The 19,153-nt window shown below is 46.9% G+C and overlaps 3 protein-coding genes across 3 annotated transcripts; all 3 read left to right on the forward strand.

The window, feature by feature from the left end:
• Window positions 1–936: 936 nt before the first annotated feature.
• On the forward strand, window positions 937–3,964 carry F5891DRAFT_983078 (uncharacterized protein; the record flags this gene model as incomplete). The annotated part of the gene is made up of 5 exons (XM_041377289.1): window positions 937–996; window positions 1,073–2,620; window positions 3,208–3,225; window positions 3,287–3,365; window positions 3,690–3,964. The coding sequence occupies 5 exons, from the start codon at window positions 937–939 to the stop codon at window positions 3,962–3,964; spliced, it is 1,980 nt and encodes a 659-aa protein (XP_041222424.1).
• Window positions 3,965–4,333: 369 nt separating this feature from the next.
• Window positions 4,334–4,795, forward strand: F5891DRAFT_1192504 (uncharacterized protein; the record flags this gene model as incomplete). Its single annotated transcript, XM_041367615.1, has 1 exon — window positions 4,334–4,795. The coding sequence occupies one exon, from the start codon at window positions 4,334–4,336 to the stop codon at window positions 4,793–4,795; it is 462 nt and encodes a 153-aa protein (XP_041222425.1).
• A 1,573-nt stretch (window positions 4,796–6,368) lies between these two features.
• On the forward strand, window positions 6,369–10,483 carry F5891DRAFT_1192505 (uncharacterized protein; the record flags this gene model as incomplete). The annotated part of the gene is made up of 14 exons (XM_041367616.1): window positions 6,369–6,621; window positions 6,669–6,820; window positions 6,871–7,128; window positions 7,182–7,250; window positions 7,307–7,336; window positions 7,404–7,504; window positions 7,577–7,727; window positions 7,774–7,937; window positions 9,098–9,287; window positions 9,350–9,431; window positions 9,484–9,693; window positions 9,739–10,039; window positions 10,088–10,364; window positions 10,421–10,483. The coding sequence occupies 14 exons, from the start codon at window positions 6,369–6,371 to the stop codon at window positions 10,481–10,483; spliced, it is 2,301 nt and encodes a 766-aa protein (XP_041222426.1).
• Window positions 10,484–19,153: the final 8,670 nt, after the last annotated feature.

Consider the following 19,153-nt stretch of genomic DNA (forward strand, 5'->3'; position numbering starts at 1 on the left):
GGCACTTCAGCATTGAGAAGTGGGTTCTGTGCCTGTACTACCTCGCTCCTTTGTTGACAAACGCACTGCCTTTCATCTTGGATATGACCCCTCCATTCGGAGCATCACCATTGATGAAGTCGCAATTAAATTTGGCTTACCAGATCTATGACCAGCCATAGCTGATTTCCTTCAATGCGAGGCAGCTTATGGACACCAGCATGTTTATTCAATAAGCGGCCCCAGAAGGGCTGGATCTACTGCCATCCTCCTGTTCGACAAAGTACAAGTCTGGTTCAAAATTTGCTTGCAGGAGATGGACTTCCACGACACTCACACAATCAAACCAGCTCAGACGCTAAATTGTGTACCACCAAACAACCCGTGGATTCTAGGCTGTTATGATACAGTCATTGTTGAGACCAGTGCAGGCTACCCATGGCCTAGTAGTTATCTTTCGGGTACTTTCTGTCTTGTGTTACAATAAATGTATGTTCACTCACTGTTACAGGTCATACAATCACGCAGATTAGACTCATTATGCGACCTATTGGCAAGAGTGGTACACAATGGTCCTGGAAGGATTGGTTCCTCACGTATGTCCAAGATTTTGATCTTTCAAATGATTATGATCCAGCCACATGGCTTTACACACTGAAGTGAGCAAAACACTTGAATGGAAACTGGATGGGCGACATTATTCTGGTATCTCAATTGAGGGCTCCTGTTCAACTGGTCCCTCGCTTTGGCGCTACTGCTGACAAGCATCTCTCAGCATATAACAGTTTAGAGCATGCTGCTGAGTTTTGGCTGAATGAATATTGGGATAAAAGCACCTTCTTTGTGCTATCAGCCTGAGATTTGATACAAGATAGGGTCATTTTTGTAGTAGACATGCCAAATGGATCAAAGATTGTTCTCGTACCTGTATCCATGCATTCATACTAGTGCTCCCTCATGCCACTCGGTAAACATTTCTGCTCAGTGGGCCTCGGGGATGAAGCTGACATTTTTGATGTCAGCTCCTGAGGTTCACGATATAACAACAATAGATTGACTCACCAGCTTGGAACTTATTCACTTGATTTTGCAGGAATCTTCACCTGCCAACAGTGATGAGCTCGGCCATGTATTATTGCTAATTTTCAAGTCCTGTATGACTGAAGTTCCCAGAGCAAAGGATCTCAAAGTTCCATTGAAGAAAATCCACCCTGATACCAGGATCAAAGCATTTCAGCACATTGAAGATGAAGCAACCCTCGTACCACTCTATGACACGCATGCATGTCGTTGGAACTGGCCACTCCCAGAGTCACATTTAGATAAACTCGCTGCCAGTGGGGAGAGAAGTAATCAGGCAAGAGAGAACAGTAGCATGGACCAGGGAGAGAGGGAAGGAGAAAATAGTGGTGCCACAGATCAGAGGTCGGGAGATTGGGATATCATCGATGACACTGGTGCACCTGCTGCCTCTGAGTCACAGGTTGAGAGTCTTAGCCAGCCTGAGGACGACATAATGTCAACAAATGCCAGCTCTGCCAGTAGTGACAAAGCCCCAGTGCTCCATGCAATTGACCGCGATTCTACAAAACCATGGATGACCAAACAGGTGTTTGCATCCTTCAATAACCTTCTTACCTTTGCCCTCCTCCTGCAGAAGCCTGCACTCACTCAGAAGCATAACTTATCTCATATCTGGAGTGCATTGAACTCCTTGTCCATAATATGTGGCGATGAAATCACACGCAAACCAGACCTCACCCTGCTTGATGATATCGAGGCTAGATGGGATACAATCAAGGCCATATGTGAGCTGACTTCAAGTGCCTACTTACCTTCACATCCCCTTGCCAAAACTCTTGACACCAAGGCTTACCTGCTTCTCAAACACCAACTGTGGAGACATTTTGCACTGTTGGTCTCCATTTGCAATGAGTATCGCGAGCTTCACATCCATCTATATGACCACTTGGGCGGAGTTGTCAGCCCTTGCACACATATCGATCGAGAGCTGGACAAGTACTTATGGATATTTTCATCCATTGTCTTTGGCAATCTCGAGTGTATCAGACTCAACCCCACAATTACTATCTTGAAACACATGCTTCATCGCACACTTCAATCCCCTGATTTCTGTGTTGCCAAACCCTCACCTTCTCCTCACCAGACTGCTGAAGTGATCTCAGATGCACTGATCATGGAGAGCGAGACCATCGAGATCGAAGAGATCGTGAGTGAGCCCCCACATACCATAGAGGATGCGGTGCCCAACCCCACAGCCAACATCCCTCCAAACCTGGTTCCCCTCATAGACAAAGTCCCTAGCGATTCTTTGAGTGGACCCCTCCCAGAGCCAATAGGAAAAATACGAGTAAATGAGAATACATACAATATCCTGGATCTAATATTCTCCACTCAAGGTCTTGTTGGTCGTGGCACAGTGTGCTATCTGGTGAGAAAGGATGAGGAAGAGTATATCGTCAAGGATCACTGGGTCCTCGGGAGTAAATCAGAGGTCCTGAATGAAATTTGTATGATGGAGAAAATGGATGGGATCTGTGGTGTTCCTTGCCTTGTCGAATATTGGCTTGTGGAGATGGAACCTGGCGAGGTTGACAAAACAGTGAAGTATTGTCAAAAGGTCCTGTGCAGCATAAAGGGCACCTCCCATACACATGTTCACCTGGTCTTGAAGCCCCACGCGCTGTAGGGATTCATTTCTGGCTGGGCTTGTAGAGACTGTTTTTACCTTACCTTATGTTGGCACTTTTGTAGCTTACATAAGCAAGCAATCTTTTCACCAGTTACCAGTATGGGTCTGAGGGCTGACCAAGTTTCTATGATATTTCCTCTCCTTTGAGCCTTAAGCCTAGTCCAGAAACCCTTTAGGGTCAAATAGCAGCTAGGTTCTGCAAGACCCAACATTGTTCAGACTCACCATCTGAATTGTTGTACCTTCAGCGCAACCCTTGTATAAATTCCATTTGCGCGCAGAGTTCTTGACCTTGATACTGGATATTATTAAGAGTAAGTGATTTTGATCGTATGTACATGTACTTAACCATTGCACTCACAAAATATTCAGTTCAGAAACAAGCGGTAGAGCAGAACCGGGTTCTTCATCGTGATTGAAGTTTGAATAATGCAATGATTGAAGATGATGGTGATGGCACCCATGGGATGTTGATAGATTGGGAGTTTGCTGTAGACATTGTATGAGGCAATCAGTACAGTGTTGGGGGCACAGTTAGTGTTTTGATTTGTTTCTAGGATATGAATTTAAATCAATATCATCTTACAACCTCAGGGCACAGTACCTTTCATGTCGCGGTCCCTTCTCTTCCAGCTTTACCTCCACACACTGGATCCATCCGATGAGCGCTTGGGTACATGAGCCTCATGATCAAAACCATACCCACCCCCCATGGTCACACATGTCTATCAGGATGATCTCGAATCGATGTTTTATGTTTTCATCTGGGTCTGCATCGAATTCAGGGGCCCTCTCGGCATGAAGTGTGTTCTCCCTACTATTCTCCCACAGTATTCATTACAGCACATCAAATGGATAATGCAAGAATGGTCTGCGTCCACATACCAAAAGTGCGGGGACAGCAAGACTTGATTTTTTCATCAATCTGAACATCACACTAAGGAACTCTCCTGACAATTTGATCCCTACTTTGAATCTCTTCTTCCACTCATGTTAGAGTGGTATGACCTCATTAAAAACCCTAATCAGTTGCATTTCGATAATGTAATTGATCTGCTGGGTAGACACATCGCTGCACTTCTAAAGGAGGACTCTCCTGGGCCCCTAGTCTCCAAATGGGTAATTCTCTCAGCGGCAGGTTCACTCATGCCACCCCAGAACAATGAGGAAAGTGCGTCACCACCTGTAGATGAGACACGACAGAAGCAAGTGGTTGATCACTGGTGGATGATGGAAGCCATACCCAAGCTGAAGAGGAACAAAACTGAGTAGAGTTTGATCCAATAGTAATACATACCTGACACATTTACATATGTTGATATCTGATACAAGTATGAGTCACATGATATTCCCATTATGTACTTAGTGTAAAATAAAGCATGTATCATTACTACTACCTTCGACATGCTCAGTCACACTCTCTACATGCAGGCAGCGCTTGACTCATATTTCTGAAAGAAATTACATTCAGCTTTGCAAGATTCTCTCATGTTACCTGCAAGCACCAGAGATATTTGACATGTATTTGTGATTGTCTGATTATGAGTCGAACTTTTCTGAGCCTTAAAAGTTGGTGTGTATCTCCCAGTGATTTACTCATACTGATTGTATCACTATTTCTACTCTCAGTGTAGTCCAGTCATGCCTCCCTGTGCTAGCCAGAAGAAAACAAAGTGTAAAGCTGTGGATTCTGATGGTCAAGCAAACTCTGCAAAGAAGTCGCGTGCAGGGGCCCAGGCATCTGTGGTGTTGCAGGAGCCAATTCTTGCAGAAAAACCATCAGTTCGACATTCTGGGCGTCCTAGGGCAGGAAAAGGAGGTAGGGCAGAGCAGCTGGAAAAAATTGGTGCTCTCTTGGATGCCCCCACATGGACTACTCAGCCCAAGGGCTCCACCTCCCTTGACTTAGATGTACCAACCAATCTTCTTGCACTCAAACTGTCTCATAAGGGTCGTGGCAGTTGCTCAAAGGCAAGTCTGTTTTTATTGATCTTAGATGCTAATGTTGAATACAGACAGAAACCTCCTCCGCCATATACCATCTTTGTTATGCACTCAAATAGATCTGTTAGACAGAGCCCTAAGAGGGGCGTCGTCCGCTAATGTTCGTGACGTAACCAGAAGGGTCCAGTGTAGTGACTGAGACTGGCGACGTTGAGTCGGCAGATATCAGAGACGCATGTGTCACATGACTTCTAAGACGGATGTCTTCATAGTCACTGACATTCTCAAAGTAAGGACTGTCCTGTCCGAATGATGAGTAGTCGATTGAGGTAGACTTAGGCGCGACGAGCACCTAAGAAAAGATACTAGAGACTGAAGCTGAAGGGGCTTCAGAGGGAAGTATGTTTGAGGGAAGATTGAGTAGATTCAAGTTAGAGAATCTAGTACAAGATGACCGACTACTTATACTAAGTGGAGAGGGTTTAGGGCAAGGCTACCGTACTGTAGGTAAGAGTAGAGGGAAACAGAAGTGGTATAGGTATGCTGGTAGTAGAGCCTGATGAGTGATGGGAGGTCGAATGCGGAATGAGACCGAGAAACATTGGAACGAACCAACAGTTAAAAGATACAATGTGCAGCACGCATGAGTCAGAGAAAAGATAAGAGCAGATAAGGAAAGCCACATTGGTGGCATGAGTCAGGACGAGTCATAGCCCAAAGGCACATTCGCACGTTGGTGCAATAAGAGGGAGACAAGGGGTGGGAACAGTCCCGAGGATCTGGTCAACGGATAGTCGGTAAAGGAGTATGAGCCAGAGGTAGGCGAGGACAAGGATGAAAAGAGGAAAAAATGATAGGGGGCCATGTAGCCGATGTTACTTGTAACAGTCTCAGAAACAGTGGTCGATCCTGCAACTTCTAAAACAGGGAGGAAGAAAGTTACCAGTAAAGTGACGAAGAATGCTCTCACTCCTACTACTGACACGGATGCATTGAATATGCAACCCACCTTTTCTCACCGCCAACCTGGTGGCTGGTTCAGCTTTGTGCAGTCTATCGTCCCTCCCAGCACAGAGCCCGACTGTCACAACCCCTTAAATGAATTAACGCAGGGCAGAGACTAAGACTCAAACAACAGAATAGTCACAAAGAGAATAAGGCAGCAGGTACGTCTTGGATTGCTCACTAGGAGATACAAGAGGTTTGAACTAAAGAACTACTAACTACGTCGAGCTACCTATATACATATATTGAAACTGAGATTGAAACTGAGTGTGAACTAACTAACCAATCAGAATAATTAAAGGTATCGTACGATTCTATATATAACTATGATGTCATAACATGTGTCGCAGTTGCAGTAAGACTCTGGAACATTCCAAGAGTGTCGCGAGGCATGACGTCAATATCTTTGGCATTGTCTGATAAGTCACATGACTCTGGTAATTCTACAATGGATGCAATAATAGGAACTTCTTCAACAGTAAATGTTTTCTTAGGTACAGGCACTGTGACTGGGCGCTTAAAGGACTTAGAATTTAGGAATGAATAATGGTTTGTATTTGGAACTCGTGACACTGACTTGCAAGCACTTAATAACCCCTTTGTAACGGCCGCTAGGGAAAAATGTGCTCTGTCAGTTTCCTTGGATCCCAACAGGCGTCTTCTTCCCACTGCCACATCCAGAAACAACAATTTGGCACAACCGGCACCTTCAAAATCCAGGTCGAGTATGCAACCTAACACTACGTTCCACAAGAACCTGGACCCTGCTCTATTGTCAGCTGGAGATGTATGTTCAGGAGCTGGACATACTGGATCCGAAAGTTCAGAGGCATCTACTGATGATGATGATGATGATGATGATGGAGGTCACACTGATGATGATGAAGAGGAGGATGAGGAAGAAGAAGAGGAAGAAGGTGACGTTGAAGGCCAGGAGGTCAGATGGGGAGCAGCGCATGGGCACCTTACTGCACATCCTGGTAAGTGATTCACTCTCACAATTTTGATCACACTGAGCATGAGACAGGTTTTTCAAAGGAAGTTGAGCCTTCACAACCTTGGGTCACCACTGCTCTTCCAATTGATTTTGAATTTCAACGCTCACACAATGAGGATGATAATATGGCTGAGAAGAATTTAGCAGCTGGCACGTCCAGTGACAATGGCAATATGATCCAGGTATATATTATTTGTTTTTCTGGAGTCTGCTAACCTTCTCTTCCTTGAAGCCCACAGAGACTATTCCTGATGATGTTCTACAGCTTCACCACAAGCGAAATGGACATCCCCACCTGCCTAATCCTGTGGTCCTCAATCTTTTGTGTCAGGCTGAGACCAAACCTCCCAATTCCAAGCCGAGTGATACAAATACCAAAGCTCGTAAGGTATCAGCCAAGATAACAGGTGAAGGTCCTAAGGCTACACAGCTGGGTTGGTATGGTCCTCATTGGAAGAGGTTCCTGGAGGAAATGAAGGGAGAGTGCTGTGTTCAGCACACAATAGAAAATCCATTCCCGACCTTCAGTTGATGGCTTGTCAGGAACCATCTCTGAGATTCTTACAGCTTCACTTGTACAATGGCTCGAAAGCGGCCAACAAGTCGAAGGCAGTGAGTATTTCTTTTCCCCTCGAAACAGCTTGCTCACTCGTCTATTAGATATTTAGCCTGATTACAAGCCTGAGATGGCCAAGCTGGTGTGTCTGTGTTTTTGGTCCGCATGCCTGTATCTGACGTGCTTGTTTTTATTTCAGCTGTTTGAAGATCTATCGACATGGCGCTCAGGACCTCAAGAAAATCGCTATCAGTATCACACCCTCTATGTATGACCTCATCCTGCCATCTCATGTTCCCCCCCAAGAACAGTGCTATGTGGGTCGAGGAACGCGCTGCAAAACTACTTGAATTGTCTTTTTTTTCTGCAATGGTGTTGATAGTCTCGGGAAAACTCGAAATGTTGCTCACCCTGCGCTCCATGAAGCTGCCATTTTGTTCTTCTATACCGGGTCTTATCATATTGCTCACAGGAGACCTGAGGTTTTCTGTGAGCAGCTACCACTGGAGTGCTTAGCTTTGGTTTGCACTGCGGTATGTTGTGATACTTTTACTTGACAATATACTGACACTTTTCAAGTTCAATTGCATCCTCAACAGTTTAGTCAAGAATGGTAATGGAAAGTTGTACCTGAAGTTTTCCGCCAAAGAGTACAAGTCAATCTATATCAAGATGCTTGGGCTACTAAACAATATCATTCGGGATCCTTATCACAGACCAAAGCTGGTAGAGCAGCTTCATTCGTGGGCTGCATCTGGATGGCAAGTTTTTTTTTGAGTTTTTCAATACTAATATATATATTTTTCACACAGGGCCGCAGTCCTTCAAGGTTGACGGCAATGATGTTTCAAAGTATCATCATCTACAGGTTCTGCTTGATTAAGTTCTTTTACTACGAGTCCTTACTTTTAGCATACCATGCATTCATGTTTTCTGCCAATTGAATACATATCATGATTGTTGTCCTATTTGTACATGTGAAGATAGTTGAACAATTGATATGACATTGGCAAACTCTGTACATGCGAAGACAGTTGAGCAATTGGTATGTTATTGGCAAATTCTGTACAAGACCTTCAATCTGGGTGTCTGTGAGCATGAGGGAAATCAGCACTGTATCAAGCATGAGTTAAAGGGTGTTTACATATCGATTCTCATCGACATACTCAATTCCAATCCGAACAAAAGAAGGAAAGGGACAAAAAGGCTAGCACTTCCTGAGGACTGATAACTGCCTGTGATGCCTGGAATTGCACTGGTCTCAACTGTGAAATGAAAACTGGGTCAAAATTTCCAGACAGGAAATGAGAGTAATTCTTACACGGCGCAGTCGCAGTTGTGGAAAAGAGGGCAACCATGGACCCCACAATTACAGCCTGATGCTGCATTTGCATCAGAAAGCCACATCATTACATGCAACTCACTGCAAAAGTTGATAGCATGGCTGCCAAAACGACCTTATCGTTATTCCATAGTGTATAAGTCCTAAGGATGAAGAAGCCTGGAGGAATCAAGACCCTACACTCACGATAAAGATAATAGAGCAATTACATTCTGAGCAGATACTGGATATCAGGCTAAAAGCTGTAGGGGGGAAGGTTAACGACTTGTAATTTCAACATGTAATTTGATGCACTTGAGCAAATATTGTTGATAAATTGGCACATCTAGATTAGCTCTCAAGTAAGCAGGGCTCTTATCTATTGTGAGCCAACTAGTGCTGCCGGAGTCCGGTTTGGAACCTCGGTTTGAACCCGAATCTTTTCGAACCTGACCTATGGTCCGGTCACAGGTTCAGGATAGCCGCCAGACCGAACCTTCACATAGGTTCAGGGTTCAGCTGATACCGAGAAATCATGAACACTGTTCGGATGTGTCCAAACACATCTGAACTGAATTGCAGAGGAGGATCCCCATGGGAGCTTCCATATCTGATTCACTCGACACCATCATCACTATTGAACAATATCCTGGCAACAAACGATCTCCTGGCAACAATGGGCATTGTCAGCCCTGAATATATCAATCACAGGAGATTCAAGAGCCTGAATGGCTTCTACTTTGTGGTGGCAACATTCCTCAGTAATGTTCCGGTTAGCCAGATGTCATTATTTGTATTCTAATCTATCTTACTGTGTCAAGAACATATATTTAGGATTCTCATTCACATCTTTCAGTGCTGAATGTCAGTCTACAGGTGATTTCATCTTTCCATGTGTGGAAGTGGTATATTCAAGGTGCGCTAGTATAATTATATGTTATGGTTTGCGGTCTAAATATCTACGTTAGGTCCAATATCCACCCTTCCTGCTGTGCAAATGTCGTGTGCACTTAGACCTGATGGCCAATTGAAAGACGCTAAGGACATCAAGTGGTACAACAATCCTGATGATGATTCCCCCATGCTCCCATCGCCACCTCCTGCCACATCCAATGGCAAGATTACTGCCTTCATGTCCTGTCGCTTGGGACGAGCCATTAAACCAACGGAGAAGATTTGTGACGCTGTCAACAGTGCTCCAGCAAAGTGACCAGCACCAGCAGCTCCTGAGGGTTGGCCCGCACCCAAACGAATTCAAACCGGCTCCCACCTGAACCATCATGGTGACAATGATGATGAAGAACCCCCTGCTGCAGAGGGACTTTCAGACAAGGAGGAGGAAGAAGACAAAGAGGAAGCTTGTGAAAGGACAAAGGCATTGGGGGATGAGGACGGCGAGCATCACAGGCCGATGAAGAAAGATGAGTGTAGTGCAGACTTAAAGACGATCTTCACACAAGAGAAGGGCCATATGAACCCTCACACCCAAGAACACGAGGATGGTTGGTGGTGTGAGATATGCAGGTAAGTCTCAATGTCAAAATAATCGCACTGAACTAACATCAAGTCCAGAGGCAATGATGTACCATCCGGCCAGTGTTTTTTTAAATGCAGTATCTCAACCTGCTGCACCCACATCGCATGCAATCCAAAATTCCACTTCCCCCTTTACCGAGACTGCTGCAATGAACGAGGAATCACAATTCACGGTCATGCCATCCCTCTTAACTCCAAATCAACCGACGGAGTTCAACACACATTACATGCCTCCCTTGCACCTAAGGTTGCTGAGTTCACGAAGTCCGGCCTGATGGACTATATTGTCGAGCTCATTGTCTCTGAGGATAAGGTGCGTGGTTGTGATCTTTTGTTTTGTGTGATTGTGACTTAAGATACTTATACTAGGTGTTCCAACTCATCTGTCATATCCCATATATTCACGCTTCTCTTCCGGACTTCGGACCCTGAGATCCGGTCCGGTCCGATGTATAGATCCGCTTCCGATCCGATTTACGATAAGCTTTCTAATTCATTTCCTGTTTCATATAACGTTAAACACAGCCTATTCGGTATTTCCTCTTCCCGGTGTTTCGGTTATGCTTATTACCGGTATGATTACTGATCCGTTAACCTATGTCTCATTTCCGACTCGCGTTTGATAACCTTTGCACATGCTTCGTACATAGCCTCGGACCCTTGCTTACTGATACTTCCGTTATCCTCATAGTATATAAACTCGTGTATATGTCCTGTAGTACCTCAGTTCGAATATCATCTTAGTTTGTCCTCTTTCTGTCCTCCGGACTTGAGTTCTCCTTACTCTTGTCACTCTCCGAGACTTCGGATAGATTCCGATAGTCTATATCCTCGGCTCTACCTTCGGGTAGTCTTTACTCTGTTAGTTTCTAGTTCGGATACGTCCGGATTAGCCTTATACGCGTTTCCGATATCCGGAAGACTTCCGGATATACTACGAGACCCGTCCGGACCTTCGGACGCGTTATCGTTAGTACTTTGAAATAAGGGACAGTACTTGGGAAAGGGGCACAGCGTACGAGCTGAGGCCGAAGTCCTTCGGATCCGATCTTACGAGAGTATGACCTTAACAGTATATTCGAACTCACACCTTTCCAAGTACACTTACTCATATCATGGCTCCTACTAAAGTAAACCAAGCCGCTTTGCACGCTGTCGGACTTTCGTCCACCTGACGCGATCCGACATCCGTAGTTAACGCCTTCACCAGTTTCTCTCAGCGCCGTGTATCACGCGGTCCTGCTCAAAGTATTTCGCAACTCATGAATCGTCCGCATCCGGAAACCCCTACGCGCACTCCTGCCGGAGGTGATCCGGATGACGAAGGACCTCCGGACGATGAAGATACTCCTGGTGGAAACCCTCCGGATGACTTCGGAGGTGATCCGGATGATGAACCGGATGACAACGATGATGAATTTGACGGGTTAAACCCACAAGACCGTGTCATGCTTCGGCTTTCTCAAGCCATCGACAATCTCGCACGCAACAATCGTCGTCCGACCTCGTCCGAAGATTCTAAAGTCAAGATCCGTGAGCCCGATACTTTCGATGGCACTGAGCCTCGGAAGCTTCGTGCATTCTTCGTCCAATGCGAGCTCCACTTCCAAAGCAAACCCAAAGCCTTCCGTTCCGGACGGGCAAAAGTCAACTTCGCCCAATCCTACCTTAAGGGTATGGCACTCGAGTGGTTCGAACCGGATCTCCTAGCCGACGAGGACGATGATCGTCCGGATTGGATGGATGATTACTCCGCGTTCATGCTTGAACTCCAAACCAATTTCGGACCGCACGATCCGTCCGGAGATGCGGAAATGCAATTGGAGCAACTTCATATGCGTGACGGACAACGCATTAATAAATATGTTGTTGAATTTCAGCGTCTTGCTTCACAAGTCCGTGGCTGGGGTGACGGTGCCCTAAGACGCCAATTCTATAACGGACTTCCGGCTCGTATCAAAGACGAAATCAGTCGCATGGGTAAACCTTCCACCCTTTCCGAATACAAGATCCTTGCCCAGACTATCGACGCTCGATACTGGGAACGGAAGGGAGAAGTCGCCCGCGAAACTAAACCCACCACCTCCATTCCTCCTAAGCAAACCACGTCCGATCGGACGAATTCCAACTCGTCCGGACCTTCGAGGTACAAATCCGACAAACCCGCTACTTCCGCATCATCCTCCGTTTCTAAACCTCCGGACCTTACCTCCAAGTTAGGAAAGGACGGGAAGCTCACGTCCGAAGAACGTAAGAGACGGATGGATAACAAACTCTGTCTATTCTGCGGTGGACCCGGCCATTCGGCTCGGGAATGCACCAAGTCTACTTCGCGTGCTGCCAAAGGCCGCGCTGCAGTAGTAACTCCGGAAGACAAACCGGAGGCTTCGGATGAAGCAAAAAAATAGTCCGCAACCCTCCCGACTCCGCACGGGATGAGGGTTGCGTTGACTCTACCCGTGCAACGGAGCTACGTCTCAATGCTGTTTCTCTTTCCGATCCGAACTCTCTTTGTCCATACGTTTCTATTCCTACTTTTCCTGATATTTCTGATTTTCCTTCACTAATTGATTGTGGTTCCTCTCACTGTTTTATAGACTCTGATTTCGTCCGAAAAAATAAAATTCCTACATATCCGATATCTCCGCTTTCTCTCCGTTTGTTTGATGGTACTTGTAATAATATGATTTCCGAAGCTATAGATTTGCCTATCTGTTTTCCGTCCGGTGTAGTTACCTCCGATACGTTTTACGTTACTCCGTTGGATTCTTCTTGTTTTATCGTTCTTGGATATAGCTGGCTCACCCTACACAATCCGTTGATTGACTGGGTTTCGGGCAGCATCGATTTCCGAACGACTTCTCATGGAATGCCTTCGACACCTCCGACGTCGCTTCCGTCTCCGGATCCGCATCCTCCGATGGAAGATTTACCTCCTCCGACTACATCCGGAACCTCCGCTGATAAAACCATCCCCAACATTTCCTTGATCAATGCGGTTGCCTTTTGCCGGGCCTGCAAATTGGAAGGATCGGAACAGTTCAGCATCTACCTTCGTCCGACCGGTGTAGACCTCCGGTCCGCTTCCCTTTCATCCGATCCTCCGGACCTGTCCGGAATTCCTCCGGAATATCACGAATTCTCGGATGTGTTCGATAAGGGCAAAGCTAGCCAACTTCCTCCTCATCGTCCCTATGATCTCAAAATCGAGTTAGAGGAAGGAACTAGTCCGCCCCTCGGAACCATTTATTCTCTATCTGCAGTTGAGCTTGCAGCCCTCCGGAAGTTTCTTGATGAAAATATTTCCTCCGGACTCCTCCGTTCCTCATCCTCTTCTCACGGAGCTCCTGTCCTGTTTGTCAAGAAAAAGGATGGCTCCCTTCGCCTCTGTGTAGATTTCCGTGGACTTAACCAGATTACCAAGAAAGACCGATATCCGTTACCTCTCATTACCGACCTCCTAGACTCTCCGAGCCGCGCTAAAGTCTATACCAAAATCGACCTCCGATCCGCTTATCATCTCGTCCGGATAGCGGACGGAGACGAATGGAAGACCGCGTTCCGAACGCGTTATGGCTCATATGAATGGTTGGTAATGCCGGAAGGTCTCACTAACGCTCCGGCTGCATTCCAACGCTTTGTCAATAGCGTGTTTGCTGATATGCTGGATGTATGCGTTATCGTATATCTGGACGACATCCTCATCTATTCCCAAGACCTTGCATCCCATAAGGAACATGTCCGAGAAGTCCTTCTCCGTCTCCGAAAACATCGACTCTATGCTAAACCCGAAAAATGCGCGTTCCATACCACATCCGTTGAATACCTTGGTTACATCCTATCTCCGGACGGCTTGACCATGTCGTCCGAGAAGATCCAGTCCATCGTTGACTGGCCGGAACCTCGGAAAGTTAAGGATATTCAATCCTTCCTCGGATTCGCAAATTTCTATCGTCGATTCATTTTCAATTACTCGGACATCGTAGTTCCGCTCACCCGTCTTACCCGCAAGGGGGTTACTTGGGATTTTTCCGATGATTGTCGGAAGTCTTTTGAAACACTCAAGAAAGCTTTCACGTCCGCTCCGGTGCTTACGCACTGGATTCCGAATGTTCCGATAGTCGTAGAAACCGACGCCTCTGACTACGCTATAGCCGGAATACTTTCCATAGTATGTCCGGACTCAGAGCTTCGTCCGGTGGCATTTTATTCTCGGACGCTTACCGCTCCGGAACTCAACTACGACACTCACGATAAGGAACTTCTAGCCATCCATGAAGCTTTTCGGACGTGGCGACATTACCTTGAAGGCTCTGCCGAGCCGATAGACGTTGTCACGGACCATAAGAACCTTGAGTATTTCTCTACCACAAAACTCCTCTCTCGCCGTCAGGCCCGCTGGTCGGAATTCCTCCATCAGTTTAACCTAGTCATCCGTTTCCGTCCCGGAAAACTCGGAGCTAAACCGGATTCCCTTACTAGACGCTGGGACGTCTATCCCAAAGAGGGGGATAAGGACTACGCTCGAGTTAACCCTCACAATTTCCGTCCGGTATTCACTTCGGAACAGTTAGCTTCGTCCCTCCGAGCCTCAACTCTAGTAACTCCGGTTCTTAGGGCAGCCGTTCTGATTGATATCGACCAGCTCCGGAAAGACATCCTGACCGCACTTCCTAATGACCCTATCGCATCCGAACATCTTCCGGAACCTTCGGATCCGAGATGGACGGTGGACGATAGTGGTTTCCTCCGCTGCGACAACCGTATATATGTTCCGGAATCTAATAATCTCCGTCTTCGCGTCCTCCAGAATACTCATGATCATCCGTTGTCCGGACACTTCGGACAGAACCGGACGCTAGATATCATCCGACGCGAGTACACTTGGCCAGGAATCCGTACCTATGTCAAAGACTACGTCAAGTCTTGTACTTCCTGCGGCCGAGCTAAGGTTCCGAGACACAAACCTTACGGATTGCTCAAGCAGTTACCCATACCGGAAAAGCCTTGGAATTCTATATCCATGGATTTCATCGAGCACCTTCCGGACTCATCCGGCTTTACAGCCATCCTCGTCGTAATCGACCGTCTATCCAAACAAGCTATATTCATCCCTACCCACGACACCATTACCTCTCCGGATCTCGCTCGTCTATTCGTCCTCCACGTGTTTTCCAAGCACGGAGTTCCATCCCATGTCACTTCGGACCGAGGAACAGAATTCGTATCGCATTTCTTCCGGTCCTTAGGAAAAGCATTAGATATGGTCCTCCACTTCACGTCCGGATATCATCCGGAAGGAGACGGACAAACCGAACGAGCGAACCAAACCCTTGAACAATACCTCCGGATATACTGCAACTATCAGCAGGATAACTGGTCGGAACTACTTCCCTTGGCAGAATTCGCTTATAACAACGCTCCGAGTGCTACTACCGGAGTATCACCCTTCTTCGCCAATAAGGGATATCATCCGAACCTATCCGTTCATCCGGAACGTGACCTCTCATCCGCCCGCGCACGAGACTATGCAGTAGACCTTGACGAACTCCATCAGTTCCTCCGAGAAGAAATGGCCCACGCACAAGAAAGATATCAAGGACCTGCGGACGCCAAACGGAAACCTGCTCCGGATATGAAAATCGGAGATCCGGTCTTCGTCAAAGCAAAATACTTCCGATCCACCCGTCCGTCCAAGAAACTCTCGGAAAAGAACTTAGGTCCGTTCGAAATCATAGCTCGTCCGGGTACGCATTCTTTCACCATCCGACTTCCGGATTCCATGCGCTCCGTACACCCAGTTTTCCATGTCTCGCAATTAGAACCAGCCACACTCAATACCATTCCTAATCGTATCCAATCGCCTCCGCCTCCGGTCGAAGTCGACGGAGAACCCGAATATGAGATATCCGAAGTTTTGGACTCAAAATTAGACCGTCGGAGAAGACAATGTCAACTCCTATACCTCGTCCGATGGTCCGGATATGAAGGAACGGACGAGGAGACTTCATGGTTACTTGCTACGGAGCTCGGTAACGCATCCGAACTAGTTTCGGACTTCCACGCTGCATATCCGAACAAACCCGGTCCTATTCAACTTTGAAGTACATAGTGTGCATACGAAATACAAGTACATTTAGAGAAGAAGCATAAACGGACCAGAAATTCCTACATCTCCATAGACCCATCCGCCTCTCCGGATCCGCCTGCATCACTTCCGGACGCCCTTTCCATCACCTCATCTTCCTCCTCCGGACCCGGAGACGTCCGAAATCCCTTCCGAATATGTCCGAACAACATGGCTTGAAATTCCCTCTGTTGCTGAAGGAACAGCTCAATTCCGGAGCTCATCCGGTCCGCTGCAGCCCTGCTGCCTTCCGCCGCCTGAATACTTCTCTCCAAAAGGGTGTTAGTCCTAGCCAGCTCCGCCACTATACTGTTGGCTGCGGCCACCCAAGCCTGATCATCGTATTCCGTCTCCATCTCCTCCGGATCTTCAGGAGTCGGACTCTTCTGACGTTTCTTACCTTTACCTTTCGGAGATGGAGATCCGGCAGCATGCTTCCTCTTCTTGCCCTTGGGCACCTTGACAGTTCCGGGTCGTCCGGGGCACGTAGCCTTGTCCTTCCGGCAGATATCGCAAGACTTGACCTATCCGGACGTCAAAACACTCGGATCCGAAAAAAAAAAACACGGATTAACTCACCAGAGCATTGCTCTCCGCATCCGTCCAGAGGCAAGTCCGGCCTCTGTCGCTGCAACGCTTGCAGGATCCGTCCTTGTCAGCGGAAATGGCACGAGACTTTTCATCCGTCAGGCAAAGCCATCATAACCATCCGAAACTCACCATTTCCTCTACTATCTCCCTGCGCCGTTTGTTTTCTGCCTCCACCCGAATTTCGGACTCTCGAATCCTCTTAAGATCCTCCTGAATCTTCCGTTCCTCTTCACGCTTCCGCTCCGCCTCCTGACGCTTCCGAATCTCCTCCTCCTCCTTCCGAGCCGCAGCTTCAGCGTCCGCTAGTTGCTGTTGAAGCTCCAGCAGTTTCTGCTTAGCAGTCTTCTGAGATCCGGAGGTGTTGCCAGACATTTTCGATAGAGCGTTATAGAGAGTAAAAAGTGGGAAAGGAAGAATCATCCTGGGACGTCCGCCCTTGAGTATACCTGTCCGATTCCGAACTCAGACGCTTCTCCATCATCTCGCGATAATCTCGTCCGGTCCGGATCGATGGTTCTTGTGCCTCTAGGGATCGGCCCTAAGGGGGGGATACTGTCATATCCCATATATTCACGCTTCTCTTCCGGACTTCGGACCCTGAGATCCGGTCCGGTCCGATGTATAGATCCGCTTCCGATCCGATTTACGATAAGCTTTCTAATTCATTTCCTGTTTCATATAACGTTAAACACAGCCTATTCGGTATTTCCTCTTCCCGGTGTTTCGGTTATGCTTATTACCGGTATGATTACTGATCCGTTAACCTATGTCTCATTTCCGACTCGCGTTTGATAACCTTTGCACATGCTTCGTACATAGCCTCGGACCCTTGCTTACTGATACTTCCGTTATCCTCATAGTATATAAACTCGTGTATATGTCCTGTAGTACCTCAGTTCGAATATCATCTTAGTTTGTCCTCTTTCTGTCCTCCGGACTTGAGTTCTCCTTACTCTTGTCACTCTCCGAGACTTCGGATAGATTCCGATAGTCTATATCCTCGGCTCTACCTTCGGGTAGTCTTTACTCTGTTAGTTTCTAGTTCGGATACGTCCGGATTAGCCTTATACGCGTTTCCGATATCCGGAAGACTTCCGGATATACTACGAGACCCGTCCGGACCTTCGGACGCGTTATCGTTAGTACTTTGAAATAAGGGACAGTACTTGGGAAAGGGGCACAGCGTACGAGCTGAGGCCGAAGTCCTTCGGATCCGATCTTACGAGAGTACGACCTTAACACTCATCGATAAGGGTCCATTTCATCGCCTGCTTCAATACCTTCAGCCCTCCCTGTTGGATAAGGATATCCCCCATCGCACGAAGACTCGCAATGAATACTCGAATGGGCCAAGCTTGCCATGCAACACGTCAAAGAGAAACTTAAGAATGTTGACAGCAAAAATTCTGTCACTTTCGACTCCTGGACGTCTGAACCTGGTGTGCCTTTCCTCTCTGTCACTGCGCATTATATTGACTCCCAAGATGGTAAGCCTCAGGAGTGGGAGTTGAAGAGAGAGCAGCTTGCATTCATGATCATCAATGGCAACCATAGCGGTAGCAATATTGGAAGGATTTTAATTGAAACTATCAATAACTACGACTTTCGCACCAAGGTTGGATGGTTCACAGCTGACAATGCCACCAATAACGACATGGCAATTCAGACCGTTGCACTCGCTATTGACCCTTCTGGTAAGGAATGGGTTGCAGGAGAGCACCGTGTACAGTAAGGGTTATATTTATATCACTTTCTATTATATGCTAAGGTCTTTTCAGTTGTATGGAGCATGCCCTACATCTGGCCGCAAAACATTTCATTGAAGAGGTTGCGCCTACCCCTGCAAGTGTTCTCATCAGGAACAAGACCAATGAAGATGACAACAATGAAGTGACTGACGATGTCGCCGATACTGTGGGCAAAGCCCTTGCATTTGTTGGGCAGGTAAGTTTGTGCCTTGTCTGATTAGCCTTGCTTTGACTAACTGTTTATTTAGGTACGGAAATCTCCCTAAGCCCATACTTTCTTCCACTAGTGTTGTGCTGAGGTCAATGAACCCAACCTCGAGCTTTTGAAATGTATTTACACTCGATGGGCCTCACTGTTTGGCATGTTGGAGTGCACCCTCAAGTTGCATGAGGTTAGTTTACCTCTACTGTCCCTACAAACAATTACTAACTCTATTGGCAGGGTGTGAATAGGTTTATACAGCTCGCAGATGATAGTGACAAAGTTCCTAACCTGCAGGGCAAGTCCTATGGCACATTCAAGCTCTCAGCTGAGGAATGGAAGAACTTAGAGTTGATGCATGACATGCTTCAGGTGCATGCTTCTTCATTGACGAGTTTAATTTTTATTAACTTATTGCATTACCAGGAGCCTGC

The sequence above is a fragment of the Suillus fuscotomentosus genome (genome assembly GCF_016647785.1).
Source record: "Suillus fuscotomentosus strain FC203 chromosome Unknown F5891scaffold_51, whole genome shotgun sequence".
Classification (NCBI taxonomy): domain Eukaryota; kingdom Fungi; phylum Basidiomycota; class Agaricomycetes; order Boletales; family Suillaceae; genus Suillus; species Suillus fuscotomentosus.